Source organism: Centropristis striata, chromosome 2, assembly GCF_030273125.1.
Source record: "Centropristis striata isolate RG_2023a ecotype Rhode Island chromosome 2, C.striata_1.0, whole genome shotgun sequence".
Taxonomy (NCBI): domain Eukaryota; kingdom Metazoa; phylum Chordata; class Actinopteri; order Perciformes; family Serranidae; genus Centropristis; species Centropristis striata.
Genome location: NC_081518.1, coordinates 6,381,291 through 6,404,595, shown reverse-complemented (window position 1 = coordinate 6,404,595; position 23,305 = coordinate 6,381,291). Strand labels below are relative to the sequence as shown.

General features: G+C 35.8%; 1 protein-coding gene across 1 annotated transcript in view; it reads right to left on the bottom strand.

Annotated features, from left to right (window-relative positions):
- Positions 1 to 23,305, bottom strand: part of fam189a1 (family with sequence similarity 189 member A1) — a 158,500-nt gene that overhangs the window by 86,465 nt on the left and 48,730 nt on the right. Inside the window, exon 2 of the mRNA XM_059354913.1 lies at positions 3,022 to 3,078. Coding sequence (XP_059210896.1) covers positions 3,022 to 3,078 — 57 coding nt within the window. The remainder of the gene's footprint in view (positions 1 to 3,021; positions 3,079 to 23,305) is intronic.

The window sequence follows — 23,305 nt, the reverse complement described above, 5'->3', positions numbered from 1 at the left end:
GGGGGGCAACCATGATGTGGTGAAGCAGCAGAAATGAGATGAGATTATTTACGGCATTAAGACAGCATGAAATAGAATCAGGCAGGGGCTTGTTTGTGCCGTAGCCCCCAATCCTGATCTTCTGAAAGATGTCGTCTAGATCATCTCCTGTCACAAACAAACCCTAATGCATCTGTGTGTCTTTTCTGTAGTTCAAAGGATTGAAGGAAGAACGGTTTATGTTACATAATGTAGCACACATGCAGGTAAGCAGAGTGTGGGCTACAACCTGATCTACATGACAGTCAATTAAAGATTTTCTGGCTCTAATACAGCAGAGAAAAGACTCCCTGGAAGTGGAAGAAACATTTCACCACTCAGATGTAAAAGAATAGTGCAAGATCAGTGGCCCATTTATCCAAAAAACCTCTCTAGTTATTTATCAAAAGTAAAAATCCTTCACTTCACTTGACAAATTAAAGGAGTAAGCTGTTTATCAGATTTCTTATGACCTCTTAAATCTAAAAGAGGTCTCTTAAGTTAGTTAATAGTTGGTCCTGGGTGTCTGCAGTGCAGAAACGGAGCTGAACAGACACCTTCTGAGACTTGTCTGATGAATAATACATCAGCCAGTGCAATGTATGATTCACAATCGTCTATTATTTGCATTTCATGTGAACATTTCACAGGATGTTTTTCTTGTTTCTTTTGTGCAAACAACAAGAGCAGTCATTTTCCATCTAGCTCCACTTTCCAGCGTGTCAGTGTGGTACTAAACTCTGCTTATTACTGGTTGATGATGATTTACAGCAGCAGCAGCAGCACTATTTCTCAAAACTGGAGCAGGAAAAGAAATGCATAATGCATATATTTGTACATTATGAATATAATTCATTTATAAATGGTTTAATGGATTTGGTTAATACCACATGTTAATTGCTGTTTATCACTTAAAGGGGACCCTAGGGCTAGTGGTTGTATTTTGGGTTTTTACTGTACATGAGTCAAAAAGCACTATTTTTCTCTTACTGTCTGCCTGAATACATCTGACCTCACTCTCTGCCTGAAAGGCTCCGTTTTAGTGCCTCTGTTTTTAAGCCCTCCCGAAAAAGCCCAGTCTGCTTTGACTTTATGTGAAACATTAGTTTTACTTTATGTGAAATGTACCTTTATTTTAAGTGAAATGTTAGGTTTACTTTAAGTAAAACGTTACTTTTACTGTATGTGAAACGTTACTTTTACTCCATGTGAAACATAACTTTAACTGTATGTGAAACGTTATTTTATGTGAAATGTTACTTTTACTATATGTGAAATGTTACTTTTATTGTATGGACAATGTAACTTTTACTGCATGTCAAACGTTACTTTTGACGCTTTCTATGAGTAGTTTCACCATGTTTGGCTGCTAAGGACTGTTTCTGTAGCCAACACTGGCTATGGCATTTTTAGTTACCTGAAGGCTGTTAACTGTAGGTTCTCCAACATGCTTGGAAAGGGAGGGGTGAGTAGAGGGGTGTTCAGTTGGCTACAATCTGCAACCTTTCCTCTAGACGCCACTAAATCCAACACACTGCCATTCGAACACTGATATAAAATGTATGATATATATGTCTAAACATTAAATGACATGGAAACATGAAGAAACTAAACCAGTCTGCTGGTAGAAAAGAAACACCAGATAAATCATACATATGGAGAATTTAGTACCAAGTTCCAAATGAACGTCATCTTTTTTCTTGTTGTTTGCATTGATGATGATAATAAAAAATGGTGCAACATCCTATCTGAAGTGAAATGCAAATAGTGAGCTAAAACTATCCTATCCTGAATTAGTAACACAGCTGAAGGGTTTTTAATCTCTGCAGGCAGAGACAAGAAAAGTGAAAAAACTGCAAAGGTTTCTAACCGACTTTGGTCCTTTAGTTTCCAGTCCAGCGGCTGTGAAAACATCCCACACTGGAGCTGTGATCCGGGGATTTTAACACAACCTGAACATGCCCCAAAGTTGAAACTGCGTTCACACAGTTACAATTTCTACAGCTGCTGAATCACACGTGTGACCAGCAACAAGGTTTTCAGCACCCTGTCAACGTTGCATCAACAAACTGAGATGACAGCTTGACGTCTATTTATAGGTTTACTGCATTCATTCTGTAGGACTTCAAATTCTCATTTGTTTCTCAAGGTGCGGAATCAGAATCATGTTCCTCTTTAAATACTTTTAAGACCAAGCTCAAAAAATCCCTATAGATGTTTTACACCTTTGTATTATTGTTTTGTTTATATTTTGTTTGTATTTCTTATTTTCATCTAGCTATGTAATTTAAGTATAGTTATTTATAGGTTTAAGAGGGAGGGTCGCGTATAAGCACTTGTACTGTTCTTTCTTTATGATTGCATGTTTTTTTAAGTGCAAACATCAATAAATAAAAAATATAAATAAAATTTCAAAATCAATGACATATTTTAATAGGTAAGTTATAAATGATTGGGTAACGCTTTATATTAAGGTCCTTGTAATAACCATTAATTAACAAGTAATAAGGCCCTTGTAAGTCCTTACAAGATGCTTATTAACATTATTGTGTGTTTATAAGATTATATAAGTGTTAATAATGGCATTACAAACACCCATGACCCACCCATTATGTCTTTGCCATGCCTTTATTCATCTTATTTTGTTTGCTTATTGATATTAAAATATACTTTATTGCTCATCTATTATAAGTTAACTATAAGTTAACTATGCTTTTTGCAACTACCGGATCTAAAGCGAGAACAATGCCTTATTACTTGTTAATTAATGGTTATTAAGGACCTTATTATAAAGCGTTACCAATGATTGCCGTTATAAAGCCGTTAATGATGTCTTCTGCTGCGTCATGATTGGTATTCTAATCTACATGTGGTGATCCTAACAGCAACAGAAACAAAGCATCTGTTTCAGTATGTAAGTATGCATCTCGTCACATCTCCCTCTTGGGTATTACTGCTGTGTTCAGATTAGCAGCTGAGTGTGGGCGTTCATAGGACACTCACCACCAGAGAGAGCGGCCTCTTCCATGACACCACTCCAATCAGCCCAGAGAGCAGCACCTGCGAGAGAAGACCCAGAACAGATGCTGTTAGAGGTGATTGATACCGACAAGCACGCGGAAACAAAGACGGATGTACTGTATCTGCATTAAAGAGAAATTTATATCCATAGTAATAACATTTTAATGACCAGGATAATTACTGGGATCGGGGAAATGAGGTGATATCACTAAAAACAAGTTTGATGGTGGCAGTCAGATGATCTTACAGGTTTTAAATCTTTTGTGATAATGATGAGTGATTTTGTTACAGTTACTCACTTGGATATTATCTACTGGGAACGCCCACCCTTGGACCCATAACTTTTAAATCATGTTCAACCTATTATCTAATGACAAATGTACACCTACTCTAACTGGACGATGTGCAGCACTGTGCAGAAGTCTTAGGCAGGTGGGAAAAAATGCTGTAAAATAAGAGTGGTTTCAAAAAATAGAAATGTTAATAGTTTATTTTTATCAATTAACATGCAAAGTGAGCAAACAGAAGAAACAAATAAAATAAATATATATTTGGTGTGACCACCTTTTGCCTTCAAACCAGCATCAATTCTTTGAGGCAGTTTTTCACACCTGCCTAAGACTTTTGCACAGTACTGTATGTTCCTTTTTATTTTTAGAATTGCAATGTCAATCTATAAGCCAGCCAGTCCACCACTTGGATCTGAAATATCTCAACAACTCTTGGATCCATTGCCATAAAATGTTTTACAGACAATCGGCCCCAGAGATTGAGCGCTACAGACTTTGTTTATTCCATCACTTTTCACCTATAGCACCAATGTCTGGTGATAAAGTTTTTCTGTCTAGTATATCAAATCATATCAAACTTTATTTATATAGCACTTTTCATACATATCAATGCAACACAAAGTGCTTTACAAATAATAAGAATAAAAACAGACAATAAACATGACAAAACCCACCCCTCCCATTCCCACATACACATCTGTATGTACACATACACATACATGCACACACACACACACACACACACACATACACGCACGCACACAAACACACACTCAGACTCACACACAGCACATATTGATTGACAGTGTATATATCATGCTAACAAAATGAACTAAGACGGTAAAAGCAGTCAGCATTATACCTGCTAAACATCTGCATGATCGCTTTGTCACTGTAAGCATGTTGCTACGTTAGCATGTAGCTCAAAGCAATGCTGTAAGCTTAGACTGTATATAGAACAGTGATTGTTAACTGGCAGTTAACAATCGCTAACAAACACTTTAAAAACATTATTAAAAACCTATTTATTCTCCTTGACATTCAGTCCCAGCTAGGCAAGAATCCTTGGCTTTTTTATTTTTACTTTTATTTTGTTTTTAAACTCTAGCTCTGTTTTTAGATTGAGCTTATTTTACTATTTTATTGTTTTATGTTTTTAGTATTTTATTGTTTTCATTGTTTTTATTTATTACTATATTTGTGTATGATTTTTATTGTAGTTTAATAACTGTACAGCACTTTGGTCAACTGAGGTTGTTTTTAAATGTGCTCTTTAAATAAACTTTGACTTGACTTGACTTGACTTGACTTGACTCGACTTGGCAGGCTTCGGGCCATATACGCCAGCAGAGTAATAATGAATTCAGAAAATGTGCGGAGGAAAAAATGTGTTCTGGTATTTCGCATATTTAGCTTGTTTTTGTTTTTGGAACTAACTCACAAAACAATTGAGATGGAAAAAACAAGTATTTTCTAGTTTAGTATCTAGTTATCATTATGGATTTATCATGTTTTTTAGGAGTCTGTTGACACTGATATAGGGAAATATAAATAGTATTAATTTACTAAAAATGTGAAAATATGATGATAGGCTAAATAGGCATAAATGCATTACATTTTCTTTATTTGAAATCGGGCAGCCACAGTGCAGTGTCTGCCTCGAAAAAATCTGGCCATTGGACAAATGTAGTAGATGACCCCTGATACAGAAGGACATCATGACATTTTGACAAAACTGAAGCCAAAATCACTCCTGATGGCTGGCTGCAGTAAAGGTAATAAACTCCACCCCATCTAAACCATTTTTTAAAATCTGATTTATGTGCTGTGTTTGTTCATGTGTTCAAGTGTCTTTTCTGATAAGTTTGGTTTTTATGAGTTACTTTATAAAACAGGCGTGTAACAGACAGCTGTGACTGCATGCGGGACACTTTGGCTTCATTTTTGGACAGCTGGAGGAAGTGGAGACACGTCGTCCATCATAAGTCTGTGGTTCAAACACCTTTTTCAACTGATCCCACTTTTTTGAACAAGTAAAAAAGGCAAAAAGGAAAATTATTACCCAACTTTCTGATATAGGGGTCAGTGACAAATAAGGATTGGCAAGATGTCAAATGGTGTAACCACAAAAGAATGATAAATATAAAATACTTTATCCACCTACATTGTATTTAAGCACACTTATAAATATAATTACTTCATTTAAAAAAAAACATTTTTCTGAGTATTTTTACATTTGCACATTTCATCAATATTGAGCAGAACATATTCTAAAAACAATGTGTAGTTATGTAAAATGTTTTATATACCATAATGTTGCAATGTAAACATGGATTGTATTTTTTTCTCATTTAAGTTCACATTTATTTTCCTGTATATAATCAGGTTTTTATGGGAAAAAAAATTACTGGTTACACCAATTGACACTGTGTTAGATCACGTTATTGAACTTGCTGAACAACTTCCTGACTTTTACCTAGACTGTAAACAATTGTCTTGTAAATTAACACTAAAATACAGTCAGCAGGGTTGCCACCATTCTACTGTTAATTCTACAGTTCCTCTACTGTTATCTACTTTAAAAACCACATAGAAAATCCTGCATTTCATTGATTTTTACAGTAGACTAAAACACAGTATAGTGCTGAAGCTAGTTGCAATAGTGTTGCAGTATACAATGCAGTCATTTTTTGTAAATAGAGCATATTACAGTCTGAAAGCCAATTACTACGAATTAAGCGCTGTGTTCACTGTAACCTCAGTAATTTTAATAAACCGTATACTGAATGAGCTAGTTAAGTTAAATACAGCCTTTAAAAATGTGGACAAAAAGAGATTTAGAAAATATCATATATATATATCATATATTTTATGGGAAATAGCAAGCTACCTACAATTATTGCCCAGAATGCATTGTTTTCTACAGTATAATACCTTTTTAATGGAAAACAGTATGTAACTGTCACAATTTGGCTGTTTTCTTACAGCAATCTGTTACAGCGTACTCGCTTTCTGTTTGCATAATACAACTAATCTGTTGGCTTGTTTACAGCCTATATGATTATCTGACCACTTCTTTCTTTATTGTAGCATTGCTGCCACATTCACAGATTTAAATTGACTTTTTGGAAGGACAACAACAATATAAAAATGAACTAAAAACGACAGCAAAACGTATGAAAATGAAACTAAAGTTGTATAAACAGGCTGTCAATATGGGATTCACTTCTGTGGTGTTTCTGACAGACACGCTGTGATTGGAAAGATCATCTTCTACATGATGGGCTGAGTAATACACAGATCAGGTGGGAGCTGTCGCGCTTGTTTGGCAATTCTGTGCCCATCTGCTGTCACATTCGTCACCCGTATTTCAGTGTAGATGTGGATTTCTTTGTCAACTGCTCATCATGTATTCGCCGGCTCACTCTGCTACAGACTCTTTTCCCTTCAGGCGGGAACAAGTGAACAACACAATCCTGTAGTTTGAGGTGGTTATAGGAAACTGAACACAGTGAGCTCTTCTGGAGTGGAATGTGCGCTGCTGCAGTGTCATATCTCTTCACAGTCGGTTAGGCTTTTAAAAGCTATTATAATGTTTTCCAGCTTCTTACAGGTGTGATTCACTCCCTACACAGCCAGATACAACACACAGGAAACCGTACGCACACTTCTTAGTTCATTTGACTGCTGCCTGCCACCAAAAAGTAGTTAAAATGCTGAAAGTTGATCATGTGATCCCAGTGTTGACTGATATTCTGCACTGATCTATTTGTTTGATGTGATGGAAGTCACAGCACAGTTTGCAAATATAACATATAAGGGGTAAAATAAGGATAACATCTAGTTCTATTAAGTATATTTGACCTTATCTCTAGTTTTACTTGGACTATCATTATCAAACAAAAACTGTCAGGAAGTTTAAACCCAGTTCTTCAGAGGGAAGTTGACAGCAGAGCTCGATGTTGCTCTGTTTTTGTCATTCAGAAGTAATCTGGCGACTCCAGAGGGATAAAAAGAATTTACGATGTTGACTAAATCATCAATCAATCAATATCCTTTATTTAACCAGGTGAAAAAACTAATTGAGATAAAAAAAAAAACCTCTTTTCCAAGAGTGACCTGACCAAGACGGCAGCACAAAAGCCAAAAATGGTTAAAATACAGTCACACTACAAGAAGAGAGAGTTGGATGACATGATTACAGAGCAATCACAAGATCCAATTGAGCTTATTTCCCTGTCTTTTAAAATTGGCAGGAAGTTTAAACCCAGTTCTTCAGAGGGAAGTTGATAGCAGAGCTCGATGTTGCTCTGTACTTGTGTTTTTCCCTACTTTTCTGATTTCCTGCCTGTCACCATTGCTGATGTTTTTTGATTTCCTTAGGCTCTAAAAAGGGTTAACTCCCTCATGTTCACACTGTATGAGACATAGTTTCTACTTGTGTTTGTTCACATTGTTCCCACTTCCTTTACATGCAGCGATATAATTGCTGGAGTGAGTTTTTGGATGAATCAGAAACAGCAAAGTGCCCTGAGTCAGAGGAGAGAGCTGGAGGCTGAAAGAGAAGAAGAGACGGGCCAGGCCGTTGTGTCGTGTTGCAGATATTTTTCCTGCTGTGAAGTGTTGCCACATCATACAACTAATTTATTTTTCAACAGGGATCTGTAACAATAAACAGGAAGGCCATCCAGGCACTCTAAAATATTAGAAAAACATAATCAAGGAAGGGAATATTAATCCTTTTGAGTCTTGGGTGGTTTCGGCCACCTTTGAATTCTTTTCATTCTACCTGTAGATACCACTTAAAAATGTTTATTGTGCCATCCTGCTATTATTTTTAGAGCACAATGTCACCTAAATGTCCTGATAATTATTTTTTCACTTTGGCTTACTATATTAACATTTTGAACACAGAAAACCCCCAAAAATAAACATAAAATAATGTTTTTTAAGTATGAAGAAAAACTAAGATAAGATTAAGATTTCCTTTATTAGTCCCAAAAGAGGGAAATTTCAAGAATTACAGCAGCAAAGTGGCTACCAAAAAACAATAAATAGTAAACGGCAGTGTAAACTAAAAATATAAGAGGTATTAGCAAATAAAAAAGTAAAAAATATAAAGTATTAGCATTTTACGGTATAAACGAGTATAAATATAAAAAGTATTAACAATTTAAACAAAAATAAAATCAAAATTTATGAACATTATATACAATGTAGACAGTCAGCAGTTGGATATGGATCATGTTTTTAGATATATTGCACATATAAATTAAATTATCAAAATATTGTTCAGTGTTTATAGTGATTGTCGATGTCTGAATGAACACTCAATGAAAAATAATATTAAATGTTGCAACACAGGTTGCAAATATAACATAAGGGGTAAAATGAGGATAACATCTAGTTCTATTAAGTATATTTGACCTCATCTCCAGTTCTTCAGAGGGAAGTTGACAGCAGAGCTCGATGTTGCTCTGTTTTTGTCACTCAGAAGTAATCTGGTGACTCCAGAGGGTAAAAAAAGGCTTTATTATGGTGAATAAATCATCAATCAATCAATATACTTTATTTAACCAGGTGAAAAAAACCTCATTGAGATTAAAAACCTCTTTTCATAGAGTGACCTGGCCAAGACGGCAGTACAAAAGCCAAAAATGGTTAAAATACAGTCACACTACAAGAAGAGAGAGTTGGATGACATGATTACAGAGCAATCACAAGATCCAACTGAGCTTATTTCTCTGTCTTTTAAAATTCACTTTAATTCCCCCAGAGTTACAAGATGTGTCAATTTCAAGTCGTTCTGCACATCGAGAGCAGAGAATTTAAAAGCCTTTTGTCCAGTTCAGTTCTGACTCTTAGGACCTGCATCTGTATCAAGTCCTGAGAACTCAGGTCATGTTGGCTGACGTTTTTACACATGTGTAAACACAAGTATGTAGGCAGAAGTCCAAGAATAGATTTATAAATAAATGTCAAGCAGTGAGAGAGTCTACGGACATACAAAGATGGACAATGTGTTACAGCATATAAGGAACAGTGATGTACACGATAGCTGCAACCAGTAATAAGACGCAAAGCACAGTGGTATAAAGGATCTAATTTCTTTAAAAACTGATCAGGAGCATTCATAAAAAGCAGCTCTCCATAGTCCAATAATTGTAAGAAAGTTTTGGTAATCAGATGTTTTCTTACTTGCAATGAAAAACATGATTTATTTCTAAAAAGAAGCCCAATTTCAGTTTAGAAAAAGTTTATCAATGTGGAGTTTAAATCATTAACCCTTTGATGCACAACATGAGTCTAAAGTGACCCGACTAAGTTTTTATATTCTATATCTTTGCAATAAATTAATTTCATCATTCAGTATTGCAGGTTTCCCTCAAATAACTTGTTTTTGATCATCATATATCCTAATTTTTTTGTTTTCATTTCTTACTTTTTGAATGAATCCCCCTTTTCTTATCATTACGCTTCTAATGCACAAGGTCATTTTTGACCCATGTAGAAGGTGTTTATATGTTGTCACCAATTTAAAACCTGACAAAGAAGACACAAATATTAAATACCCTATTATGTTAAATTGGTGTTTTTCCAATGGAAATTTTTATTTGGTGGCTCTAATAAGTCTCAAATGTTAAAATATGTGATTTTCCAATGTAATCTGGTGGTTCTAACAACTCTTATAAAGTTAAACCTTAAAAATAAGACAAACATAGTTACACGAATACTCAAATTGTTAATTTAGTGTAACACTTTTTGTATCACTACTCTTCTAATGCACAAGGTCACTTTTGACCCATGTGTGTAAATTTGATGCAAAAAAAAACTATTTTTCTTCTAAAAGTGTGAAAGGAAAAATGGATATAATGATCTGTTGTAATAATAAAAAAAACATATTCAAACACATGGCCAGCCTGAAATAACATGGGAAACGAATGAGAGTCATTTTTGACCCATGTTGTGCATTAGAAGGTATTTATATATTGTGCATCAAAGTGTTAAAAAAGCCCGCGTTTTGACCATCGTAGGTCTTATATTCTCAGTGATTTGTTACAGTTTTCAGAGTCAGAGACAAATGATGCTGTCCTGTTAATCGGGGCAGCAGATCTAAATGGCACTTACAAACAACAAGTATTTTGTAGTTTAATGTGGACGACTTGTGTTTTACCAAGGTGACTGCATCAGACTGTCTCTCAGGACTTATTGGTGCTCCAGGTTTTTCCATTAGTGCTGATTTGCTTTTAGATTTTGTGCTCCATCTACCTGGAACCAGTTACCCCGCAGCTTGATGCTCGGGCTGAAATGAAACAATCGGAGCTATCTGGACCCATCTCGCCGTGATGTCTGCGGCTCCCTCCAACACTGATTCCTCCCATCCTGTTATTGAGCCGTCCGTCTGATTTAAACTGTCGGTTTGTCTTTTGTAACGACATCACAATAAACAGCAGATGTTTTTTTAAACGAGACGACAGATTAAATTAAATTTAAATGAGAGGAAAAAAAACAAACAGCCTATTGATTCGCTCAGCATACTTCACTCTGGGTGTGGTGTTGCATTATTACAGTGTCTGCTACTGTTGGTGTGAATGCACGCATCATCGAAATGTGTGTGAACAAAGGGTACTCATAGCCTCCAGCACTCTATTCCTCCATGGTCTCTCTCTGTGCCTTTCACCCTTCTTCACCCTCCATTAAACACCAACATGCTCTCCCCATCTCCCCAAATCTCCCTCTCCTCCTCCCCTTCTCTTCACTTTTCTTGATATCTCCTCTCTCTCTCTCTCTCTCCCAGTTTTGCCATCTTTCCTTTTCCAATTTCTCCCTGAATCACACTCTATCTCGTGTATTTCTTGCTCCTGCTCTGCGCCCACACACCACACAATCACACTCACACACTCACTTTACTCTATCCAGCCTTCTCATTTCTATTTCCCTCTCCATCTTGTTCCACTCTCAAGTCAATCTTCCACATCTTCCACTCACCTTGATACCCACAGGAATCTGGCAAATGGGATGTCAATATTTCATTTGAGCGCACACACGAGTCAGATGAATAGAATTAGACACCTGGATTGAAGGATAAGCCTTTTTATCTTTTTTATTTTTATCAATAAAAATCAGAAGCCACAAGAATGACTCCAGCAAGTATCTCTCAACTCATTAAAACACTAAATCTGTGCAGTGTTTTGGTCTTTTAACTCAGATTTAATGCCAATAAAAGGCTGAAATAACAAAAAAAGTAACATTTAATTACACAAATTTGATAGATAAGGGTATAAATAAGTTGCTGTTCCCGATGGTTTAATTCTTAAGTTTTTTTTTTACACCCAATTTGTTATTCTGAACTCTTTGATTTTCATATCTTTACAGTTGCAGTCAAATCCACAGTCGTGCTTACAGCAGATAGCACCAGAATAAAGCCTGAAATGTCCACCGGGTGCAATTATGTTGCTGTCCGGCTCAGTTTAAACTGCCAGAGACAATCTGTAGCAATTCTGGCAGATGTGCCGATGTCTGCTGTCTCTTATTATTACACTATATCTACAGGCTGGGTCTATTTTAGCATAAAAAATACTTTTTTGAAAATAAATTGTTTTGTCACTTCTCCAAGGTCTGTGAAGGCGGAGGAGCATTATAGAAACTATTTATTAAGAATAGATGCAAAATGGAAAATAGCAGTTAACCAAAACAAGTAAAGAGCTGCAACAGTACAGGAGTGAGCTGCAGCAGGCAGCAGGAGACAGAGGCTCCTGTTTTACTGAAGGTAACTTTCACCCTCTCCGTGCACTGCGACAAACAGTCCAGAGATGTGTCACCGTTTCAAGCCTCTCTCTCCGCTTTGTGCTGCTCCTGGCAGCAGAGAGCAAATGCAGTGCACAGTAAAAAACAAAAAAAAATCAAGGTTGAACTGAGCTCCTATCATAATGCAGATGCTTGTTACGTATCCAACTATTTCAGTCTCAACAGAGATTTCCATAATTATGCAACTTGAGGTATAACTCAAGTCGTTTTATTCTTTTTAGGAATCCAGAAGCTGCAGAGCAGATGGTATCAGATGACTGAGAGGGAGTGATGCAGGACGTCCCGAGAGTTTGCTGCAAATGAGTTTATGTACCATGTATTCCACAATCTGTGCACAAATAACATGACTTTACACTTTCAAATTATGTGCAATGCATACGCCATAAACACATTTTGCATGCATATGATGCACACAGGAGCATTTCTAAAAATAGCGACTCTTTCATTGTATTTATGCTACAAAAAAATCATTTCTCTAGGTTTAGGGCAAAAAAATCCTAGTTAGGTGATATAAAAGATAGTTTAAAAAGTGTTTAAATGCATGTATATGCCACAAGTGATGTCACGTGACAACTGGAAGTGACATAGTTACATAAAAATGTGATGCACGTAAGTCATCTTTACTTTTGTTTTCACATGGGACGCAAACCCAGTTCTCCAGGGTGGAAGTCCAGAACCCCTTCCCAATGTCCCTAAGTGCAACTTCTGTGCTTTATACTTCGGTGTCACTGTAATAACTACAGCTGATGGAGGTAACCAATAACTCCATATGTAAACATGGTGATGGGTTGGCGTACCATATGCATGCAAAGTTGGATTGTTGTGCATGTATTGCACATCATTTTAAGGTCTAAAGTCATGTTATTTGTAGACAGATTGAAGAGATTGGGCTGGTTTATATGGTTGGTGATGAAGTGGGAATACGACAAAGATCACAAGACTGTAAGCAAGTCTAGAGAGGCAGCTCACAATCTGTAAATGTAAGTTTAGTTTACAGAGTTTACATACTGTACTTTTAAGTTTAAGGTCAAATATTTAAAACAAGGTCCTTTTTCAAGCCCAAAGTGATCACTTCTTCCTCTTTTATTCCGTTATTTATGCCTCTGCACTGGTGAGAGCTGTGGGCGGTAGCGTTATGATTTTCGGGTTATTTGTCTCTCTGTCTCATTCTCGTGAACCCTTTTATATCAAGAATGCCAAAAAGTTTCAGTCTCAACATCCACTTGGACTCAAGAATGAACTGATTATATTTTAGATGCCAAAGGTCAAGAACACTGTAACTTCAGAAGTTTAAGAACACATCACACAAGATTTGTTTCACTCTTTTCAACAAAATTTCACACAAATGTCTCGTAGGCTAAAATGATAAAGTGCCATTTTTTATCCAAAACCTCAAAGTTCAACTTCACTTTAACATCATCAACAAAAGCCGTGATTCAACACCATAACTCAGGAAAAAAGGGGAAGCATTTGGTCTGAAGCTGAAGACTAATAATGTGTTTTTCTGGTCATTGTATTGATCTTTTGTGCTGCCGGGATGAAGAAGTGTATGAAGCGTCCACATTAAGCAAAAAAACCCACAATATTTGTATTGAATTCCGTCAAAATCTACTGTAAACTGCAGCCTTTATGGTTGAGGGATACGACTTCTACTTATGTCATAATTCATGTGTGACATGAGTTCTTGCAATAAACTGATTTCACATTCAGCCATGTCATATTGTTGTAGATATCAAGGGTGCAATCAAACACACAACACACACACACTGATGGTTCAATAATTAAAATCTGGGGAAGCTGTTTCTCTCTTCCTCTCACTCAGACTTTCTCTCATGCTGTCCTTCTCGTCCCTCCGCTGTGCAGTGCATGTCTGTGCATATATACATGTGTGAAGGGCCGTGTGTGTCTTTGTGCTTCTGTGGTTTGAGGGCAGACATGATGTGAGAGCAGGAGCCATGTGATAGCTTTGCTGGTTGTCAGTCACTGGAGGCTTTTCCCCTTGGCTGCTCCCAGAACAGGATTAGCACAAAATACTTAGCAGCATTAGTCACTGAAACCTGGGCAGCACACGTCCACTAACATACTGGAAAAACGCTGAAGCATCTTTAAATATGTTAGAATGTTCCCTGATGTTCTATCAGAATGTATAAAGTGTTTCATAGTGATTAAAACGTTAAGAAAAACAACAGAAACAGGTGAAAAAGGCGCTCTGATCTGATCCGATACTAAAGGCACAGGCACTTCCATAAATCATTTTGAGCCTGCACGATAAAACAACTTTCAGTCAGTCGATGTGAGACGTGTTGGTGCAGTGCAGTATAAGGAGTTAAAATATGCTGCAAACTGTAATAAAAGCATATTTGAATTAAATCTGCACAGTTTAAACACATCAGAACGGAGGTGAAATGCTCTCTGCACTTATTATTCGTTGCATTCAAGATGAGTCGGTAATTTCAAGTTGTTACATCTTGAAACATGGAAAAATGGAATAGCTATAAACAAATCTGGAGGAGATGAAGGTTTCGATAATTGGATTTGGTTTATTTTTTTAGGAAAACCTTGAACTAACTTTGTAAATATTTCAAAGCAGAAGGTTTTTTTATGTTAACAATGAAAGGCTCCCGGAAAAAAACGAACAAAAAAAACATGAGAAATGTGTTCAGGAACAGCAACCAGAGTCTTAATTTCAGAGTTGGATTAACATTTAAAGAGATCTAATGATTGATGGCAGTTCGTCAGCAGAGCAGGATGTTCATATCATTAAGCATATCAGCTTAAGTGACATAGAACTTTAAAGATGGCAGATTATTTGATGAAGTGAGCATAAAAAAATGAGTTAAAAAAAAACTGCAACACTTTTTGACTAATATGAAACAAAAAAATGATGTTCTGTTTGACTCTGATACACACACACAACACACTCACATACACACGCACAAGGACACACACACACACACACACACACGCATAAAGAGTACTGACAAGTGTAAATGGAACAGAGAGATAAAAGCGAGGCTTTGGCTTTTCACAGGCCTGGATGGAGGCAGAGTCACAGCCATGAAAGAATGCATTACTCTGATACTCTGACAGAGACAACACACACACACACACACACACACACACACACACACAGAGGTGACATGTCATTTAAGGCCCACCACAAAGCAAACATTTAAAAACACAACAGCATTAAAAGTCCCTTTTTACAGCTCAGTGCTTCAGTGTGAAAGGGTTTAAAGTCAAACTGCTTTATGACAGAAAAAAAGGCATGTGAGCCTTGTTGGATCCCTGCATGAGAGGAGAGAAACCCAGTGATGAGGCTGTGGAGCTGGCCCAGCAAATTCCAGCCACACACACACACACACACACACACACACACAAAGAATGCACATTCACAAGCCAGAACACGACTCAGTACAATAAAACCTGCATAAAAATGTGGAAAAAGGAAAAGAACTACATGAAAGAATGATTCAATATTTGTTATGGACAATAATACAAGTTATTTCTGGGTTATTTCTGTTTTAGACATTAAGTTTTGTGTGCGACTACAATGAAAAAGTAGTTCCTGGTTATAACACTTCTGTTTAAAGATGTTTTCTGAGTATATATGTTCACATACTTGCAGACTAATTTCTCTCAACCGTTACCTCTGATGTGCAGTGTGATTATGTGACTTATAGTCAAGTGTGTCATGATCAAGATGATGATAAGCACCTCATAGTTCTCCAAAGAAAAGTTTTACGCATCTACGTATTATCAATGTATCATCATCAACGTATTAAAAGTATACTAGGCAGGATTCTGAGACTGCCCTCCCCCAAAATACGACACTGTAAAAAGGTGTTTGTACAACAACAACAACCTTATAGACATATTATTTGTACACAAATATTAACAATCTACGCGCATGCCGGTTGCAAAAAAACGTACCGCCAAAACTATGATCACAAAGACAACTAACGGGCAAAAAAGATAAACTTTTTCTCAATTTCACTGTTGAAATGCTGTCTCGATATAAAAACTTGTCACTCTGGGATAGGCAAGTATAAAATATGTTAATGTTAAGGTAAAAAAACACTTTTATTAGTACCTTATTCAGTTTTGGCAGCCCATTGCACAACACGAAATGTTCAAAACAGATTAAACTCTTCCTGTGAGTAAAGTTTTCTCATGTATTTGAGCCGATTTCTGATTCCTTCTGCAACCGACGATAGAGTGAAGGGTTCGGATTAGAGCCATATTTAAGTTTGTAGCTAGTGGCGCCCTCTAGGAAGCAGCCTCAACCGCCGCCTCTATTAATTATGAATGACGGTTAGGGGCATAGGACAGGAACAAATAAATGTAAAATGGTTGGGAGGCCTTGGTGACTCATAGAAACGAATCCTTCTCAATAAAGAGGTGTCTATATCTGCAGAGCCTTCTACCTGTATGTCTTCTTTTCTTTTCTTTTTGCTCTGTTCTGGACATTTCTGGGCATCTGCTCCAGGGCATGAAGCTATGAAAATAACAGACACTGTTGAAAGAACTAAAATATAGCCAGGGAAAAAGGTTGTTGAAGAGAATAAATCTGGAGGACGGGCCAAGTTTGAATCTTGAGTTTAAGCGACTAAAGGACTGACTAAAGATCAGGAGATTGACCTGAGTGGATCTGCACAACAGACTCTCACTGTCTAGTTCAATCTGTGACTAAATCAGAGACTGACAGAATGCGCTGTGTTTATGTTTGTTTAGAGTGAGGAGCTCTGTGGTTTAGAAGGAGCTGATGTTGGAGCTTTGAGAGGAGCCACTTCAGGTGGTTCAGACTCAGCTCCAGCTGCTTCCTGGACTCTCTGAATGTGTCCTGCTGACAGCGAGGAGACCCCGGGGGAGATTCAGGGCACAGAGGAGTGCTTGCAGCTGGCCTGGTGACTTCTAATAGTGGGAAACCCCTGGGAGGAGGAGAAAGACGTCTGGGTGTCTCTGCTCTGCCATTATTATTATTGTGACCTTGACACTGATAAGAGGAAAGATGACCGAATTTCAGGTCTGCTTTTCTGTTTGTTAATGGTTTTAATTTACACTGTGAAAATTATTTTTTATAGAAATATACTTTTTTACAAGGTTTTTCTTGATTTTGGATATGCCATTAAAATTGAAAAATAATTTTATTAAAAATACTAAAATAAAAGTTTAAATCTGTAAATGAATATAATTAACATTAACATGTTTTTACAGTATTATTTAATTGCTTGATTGTCTTAAATGTTAAAAAAAACCCAACAACAAACAAATCATACTAATTTTAATCTAAATTATATTTATATATAATAGATTTTTTTTAATCAGTACAAAGTCTGGCAGCAAAGGTTGCCAAACACTTACTGTCATATTAAAAAAAAAAAAACATTTGTTATTTATGTCATGGACCAAAAAAAACATTTTTTTTACAAAGATTTTACAAGGTTTTTCTTGATTTTCTACATTAAGTGCATATGCCATTAAAATGAAAAAAATACTTTTATAAAAAATATTAACCCTAAAATAAAAGTTGAAATCTGTAAATTAATATAATTAGCATTAAAGTTTTTTTTTATTTTACCTTATCTAAATTATCTTTTAAATTATTATTTAAGTCTGGCAGCAAAAGTTGCTAAACACTTACTGTCATATTAAGAATAAAATAAAAAAATTAAAAAAATAAAAACTTTTGTTATTTATGTCATGGACCAAAATAAAAGGGACTAATATCTTTATGATTAATAGGTACTTCACTTCACTCGGTCTGTAGAAGTTATTTTCTCTCTTTTAAACATAGTTTATCTCTATTTACATTAAGGCAGTAATATAGTTCATCTATTGGTATTAAAGTCAATAATTAGTGCTGATGTAAAAACGGATTATTTTGTCTTGTTTTGTTCCTCTTTCTGTTTTCTCATATAATAAAGTTGCACCGTATTCAGTAAAGAATTGCTCATGATTTATTTTTATTAATACAAAAGACACAGATACTAAATTCAGCGCTGCAGCTACAGAAAGCTCATTACAGTATTCTTTGGTTTACTGCAAAGGAGAGATGAAAACAACAAGTGGTATAATTAGTAATTTTTATCATATTTCACAGCTCACCACCTGCTGGAAGGAGAGACTCGATAATTAACAGAAGTAAAACAAAAGAGCTAGTGTGGTTGTTATCACTCAATATTTAACTGCTGTGGTGCTATTTCGGTTAAAAACCACCCTGTGAAGATAGTCGATAAATTTATTTGCTTAGGAATTATTTTTGATTATTGAAAATAAAAAGTAATATCCTTCTGTATCTCTGGTAGAACTTGTCCTTATTTCAGTTTAGAGGTTTTTTTTCTCTCAGTTTGTCAGTGGACACTTGGGAGCCAATAACAAAGCCAAACAAAGCCAGAACAACAAACATATCGAGCTTAATTAGAGAAAGAAATACCAAATTTACACAGACAATATAACCACCTGTGCATTTTAATGCAACCTGACGAAAACCAAGAGCCTAAATCTTTGTTGAAAGTGAATCAAAGAGGAATTATTTTAGCTTTGAGGTCACGGTTTGTGTTTCTCGTCCATAAACTGCAATAAAGTGGAAAAAAATACCAGAATCTTTTGATATGATGTAATCACACACAACAAATGTGCAGCCTCAAAACAAAACACAAAAACAGCAAAAGTATAACTCAAAGATCACATTTTATATTGCAGAATTGCTGTATTGCTTTGAATTACATCATACAGGTGGTACATTTTTGGCCACTGTGTCTATATAAAATAAAAATCAAATGGAATTATTTCTTATACTGAGACTGAACTACTGTGTAAAGGCCAGTCATTTTAATTTATAAAGCCTCACAAAAAATATGTTTTTCTTACAATATGGAAAGCACACAATGTCCTCTAGGCTCGATTTGGATAAAGAAAAACTCACAAAAAAGGTAAAAGGTTAAAAGAAAAAGCATCAGAGAATGGATCCCTCTTCCAGACATGCAATAGATGTTGAGTATAGTATGACCAAAATAGCAAAACAGCATGAAAACCACTTTTGAGGATCAATTTCTGTTCTGTTCTTCATTCTATGCTATACTTTCTTGTTTAAATCTATTTTACATGTTTTACTATTAGAGCCAGACAGATATGGGATTTTTAAGCCCGATGCTGATACTGATTTTACAGGGAGAAAATTCATTAATAACTGATATCTTGGCCGATAGAGTCATTTTTTTTAAGCTGGAAAGAAAACAGACCTTTTTTATGTGGATTGTGTAACGATTTTTCACCACTCTGCAACTGTACCCAGGGAGCTACTTTCTCAAACATAAAACTGTTAAATAATATTTAGCAGTATAATTCATTATACAAACAATGTATTAGATTGTCAGCCAATTCTATAAATGATAACGGAGAAAATAAATGATAAATAGGAATAGACTCTTCTCCTCTGTGGTACCCCTCTTTACTGATCATCTGCACACATTATCGACACACCTAACAATAATATATGTATATATATATATGTATATATATATATATATATATATATATATATATATATATATATATATATTCTTTATTTTTACACTACATTTCATTTAAAAATGCTTAAATAAAACATATCTGGCACATATCAGACAGCATATACACCGATACAACAGACCTTTGATAGGCTGTTTAATATCTGTCAACTGATATATCTGTCGGGCTCTAGTGTTAAGTCAAGTAAAGTCATTAAAGTCATTTATAAAGCCTCACAATGCATGCATTTTTGTTACAACCTAGAGTACTAGGCTCTAGGTTGTTAGTGCTCTAGTGCTCTAGAGGTTAAACCTCTAGAGCACCAGAGAAGGGATCCCTCTTCCAGACATACAGAAATACAATAGATGTTGTGTACAGAATGGCCAAACTATAAAAATTACAGCATGAAAACCACTTTCGACCATCAATTTCTGTCTTGTTATCGTTTTTATGCTATACTTTCTATTTTATACATTTCATTATGAGTCCCTTCTTCTGAAAAATCCATTTCCGAGTGAGTGGATAAATAAACAAACTCTCCCTCCTAATACCCAAAGTAAAGACGTCCATAATAACCAGACGTCGGCGGAGGTGTTTGCGACTCCGCGCTGCTCATTAGAGAGACGGATATGCGAGTGCTGAGGCTGCTATGGATTCTACCTAAATCACAGTCTTGACCTATTCTTATTCATTTATGCACGGCGCCAATCAAAGAAGCCATTACTGAGAGTGAGGGTTTAGAAAGCAGGCCGTTTCTCAAACATCATCACTGCCAAGATGGATGGAGCCACTGCGGTTGCCCCGGTAACCACCAACTGGCCGTTTGCCAGGATCCATAATGATTTCCCATCAGCTGCTGTGCTGACGGGGGCAGGGACCCTCGCTGGCTCAGACAGGCTGCACGTGAATCCCCCACATCACACACAACACTCTGACAGATATGTTGTAGAAACGCTGTCATACGTGGTAAAACTTAACACTGGAGCCAAAATAAGCAGCACACACACACTGATAGATACACACACACACATGGTGCACACACTGCCTGCTCCTCTCCCGCTGTTCTCTTTCAAGTGAAACAGCCTCTTTTATTTCCTCTCACTTCTGCTTGATGCTGGTCAAAAAAGAAGAAAGTCTTCTCCACAGAGTCAGAGTGCTCTGAAGCCTTTTAGCACAGAGTAATCTGACACAGAGTGCATGTGTGAAAGTGTGTGCACGGCTTTGTGTCCGTGCATGTGTGTGTTTCTGGCTACAAGTGCAGGCATGTGTTAAATCTGCAGAGTAAGGGCAGAGCAGAATGTGTCCGGGTAAACTCGCCATCCTGGCCTTTAATGAAATGAAGAGCGGCTGATTAAATGGACGTCTATAAGGGAACGTCTAAGTCTTCTCAGAGTTTCTCTACACGTCAGCGAACAACACTGCTCTTATAATTAACCTCCTGCTCACACAGCTTAGCTTTTATTCCAAAGTGTCTTCCCTTCACATTAATAATTGTCTGATAATCACTTTCATACATCAATCAGCTTCATGGAGGTGATTTTAACCCGAGTGCCTCATTTAAAAAGAAGTTGCACTGATGTCCTTATAGGAGGACAAACGTCTCTACATAAAGAGACATTAAATTATAAAATAATATTAATTTCTTTAAACCAACACCAGTCCTTATCATGACTATCAAATATTAATTAATTTCCAGAAATGTAACCCTTTAAATGGAAGTTAAATTTAGATGGCACAATGGCACTGTTATTAAAATAAAATTGAATACATTTAAATGTAATAAAATTAAATAAATATTTAAATATTTAAATAAGAATAAAAAAAATCATCATCATAATAATAACCATTATAATAATAATAATAATAATAATAATAATAATAATAGTAATAATAATAATAATAATAATGTATATATATTTGATACTAAATGGTAAGGATATTTTTTATTTTTATGCTTCAATGATTAGGAATTATGTTGATTTTGATGTTTTTTTTTTAAATTACACAATACAGCAGCAATAACTAAAGTGGAAATCAGAAAAACCAAGTGTATTTGCTCCAATCATGAAACAGAAAATTCTCAATCTGGTGGTAAATGGTAAAAACTACAGCTGTGAAGACAGGGCTCTAGACTGAAAGCTGGATATAATAAAATGCATGATTTTTATGCTGTAATTGGGACATTTTTGTGTTTTGGCTTCACGCTTTAACTGAGGTTCAACCTCTAAAATTAACAAAAATAAATAAATACAAAAAACTCCCTCGCCAAAATATATGCCATGTGGGAAAAGATTAAAAAAAAAGAAAAAGAAAATGATTAGGACAAAAATGGGTTAAGTAGGTCTGTCGGTCCAGACTGAAATATCTCAACAGCTTTAAGATGCTTGGCATGAAATGATGTTTCTCAGATTGTGAACGGCATCATATTTAAATATAAATGTTTCCAATACTGTCCACCCTCCTGTCTCCTGTTCTAGTCTGTAAACATTCATATAATAACACTCATCCGTCTCTCGCCTTGCCTCTCATTTGTCTCTGATGTGTCCGCTGGGTTCAGCTGTACTCTCTACAGATTTATATTATTGCTCTCCCTGATGAATCCTGCAACGCTGCTTAGATTAATTGAGATGAGCACCTAATAAAGTGTATAATTATTTGTGCTTTAAATCCCCTCAGAGCCTCACACACTCATTGAAACTGGGAAAAAAACACCCATTTATAGAAAGAATGGCATTAGGAATATCAATCAATGCATCTATGTTGGGTTTTTTAGTTTTCAATACATGTCTACATTCATTTTTTTAATCTTCAGCTGAAGAACTTTGTGTTTTTCTACAGTTTTAGTAGATGTAGTGGTAGTACACAAAATTATTTGGTTCTTACTAAAATAAAAAAAACCCTGAGATTTAGAAGTGTTAATTTCTTATTTTAAGTGTTCAACATGCTTATTTCTAGATTTAACAATCTTAATTTAAGAAATCTTGTCAAGTGAAATTATCTGTCCATGCAGCAAGATAATTTCCCTCAGAATGTTTTTATCTTGTTTTTAGACACACCTTTTTTGCAGTGTATTTACCACCTTTTTGTTTCCTCTTTATTGTATGAGTTTTACTATTTGGCATATTTTGAAACTTTTAAATACCACATTTAATAAAAAAAAAAAAACCTGCATAAAAACAACTTTAATGATATTCTGATATCAAAGCAACAATTTCAAAGGAGGAAAAAGAATGAAGCCCTCAAATATGAGGAATCACCTTGTGTTTCACCTTGAAGAACATTTTTCTGTGTGTGTGTGTGTGTGTGTGTGTGTGTGTGTGTGTGTGTGTTCTTGTACTTCCTACATAGTGAGGACCAGAACACGTTTTTAACCAACAGAGTGAGGACATTTTTGCAAAGTGAGGACATTTCGGCCGGTCCTCAGTTCTTCAAAGGCTTTTTTGAGATTTCAGACTTTGTTTCGAGGGTTAAGGTTACTAAAACTAACTAAAATCATAGTGAAAATGTCACTTGATTTTCCTCTTTATCAACTTTTTTCATACATAATGAAGATGGATCAGACAAAGGAAATAAAGGCAAAATTTACTGTGACCTCTTTTAATCTCCCACCCAACAAATACCCCATTACAAAAAACTAAAACAACAAAATACTAACC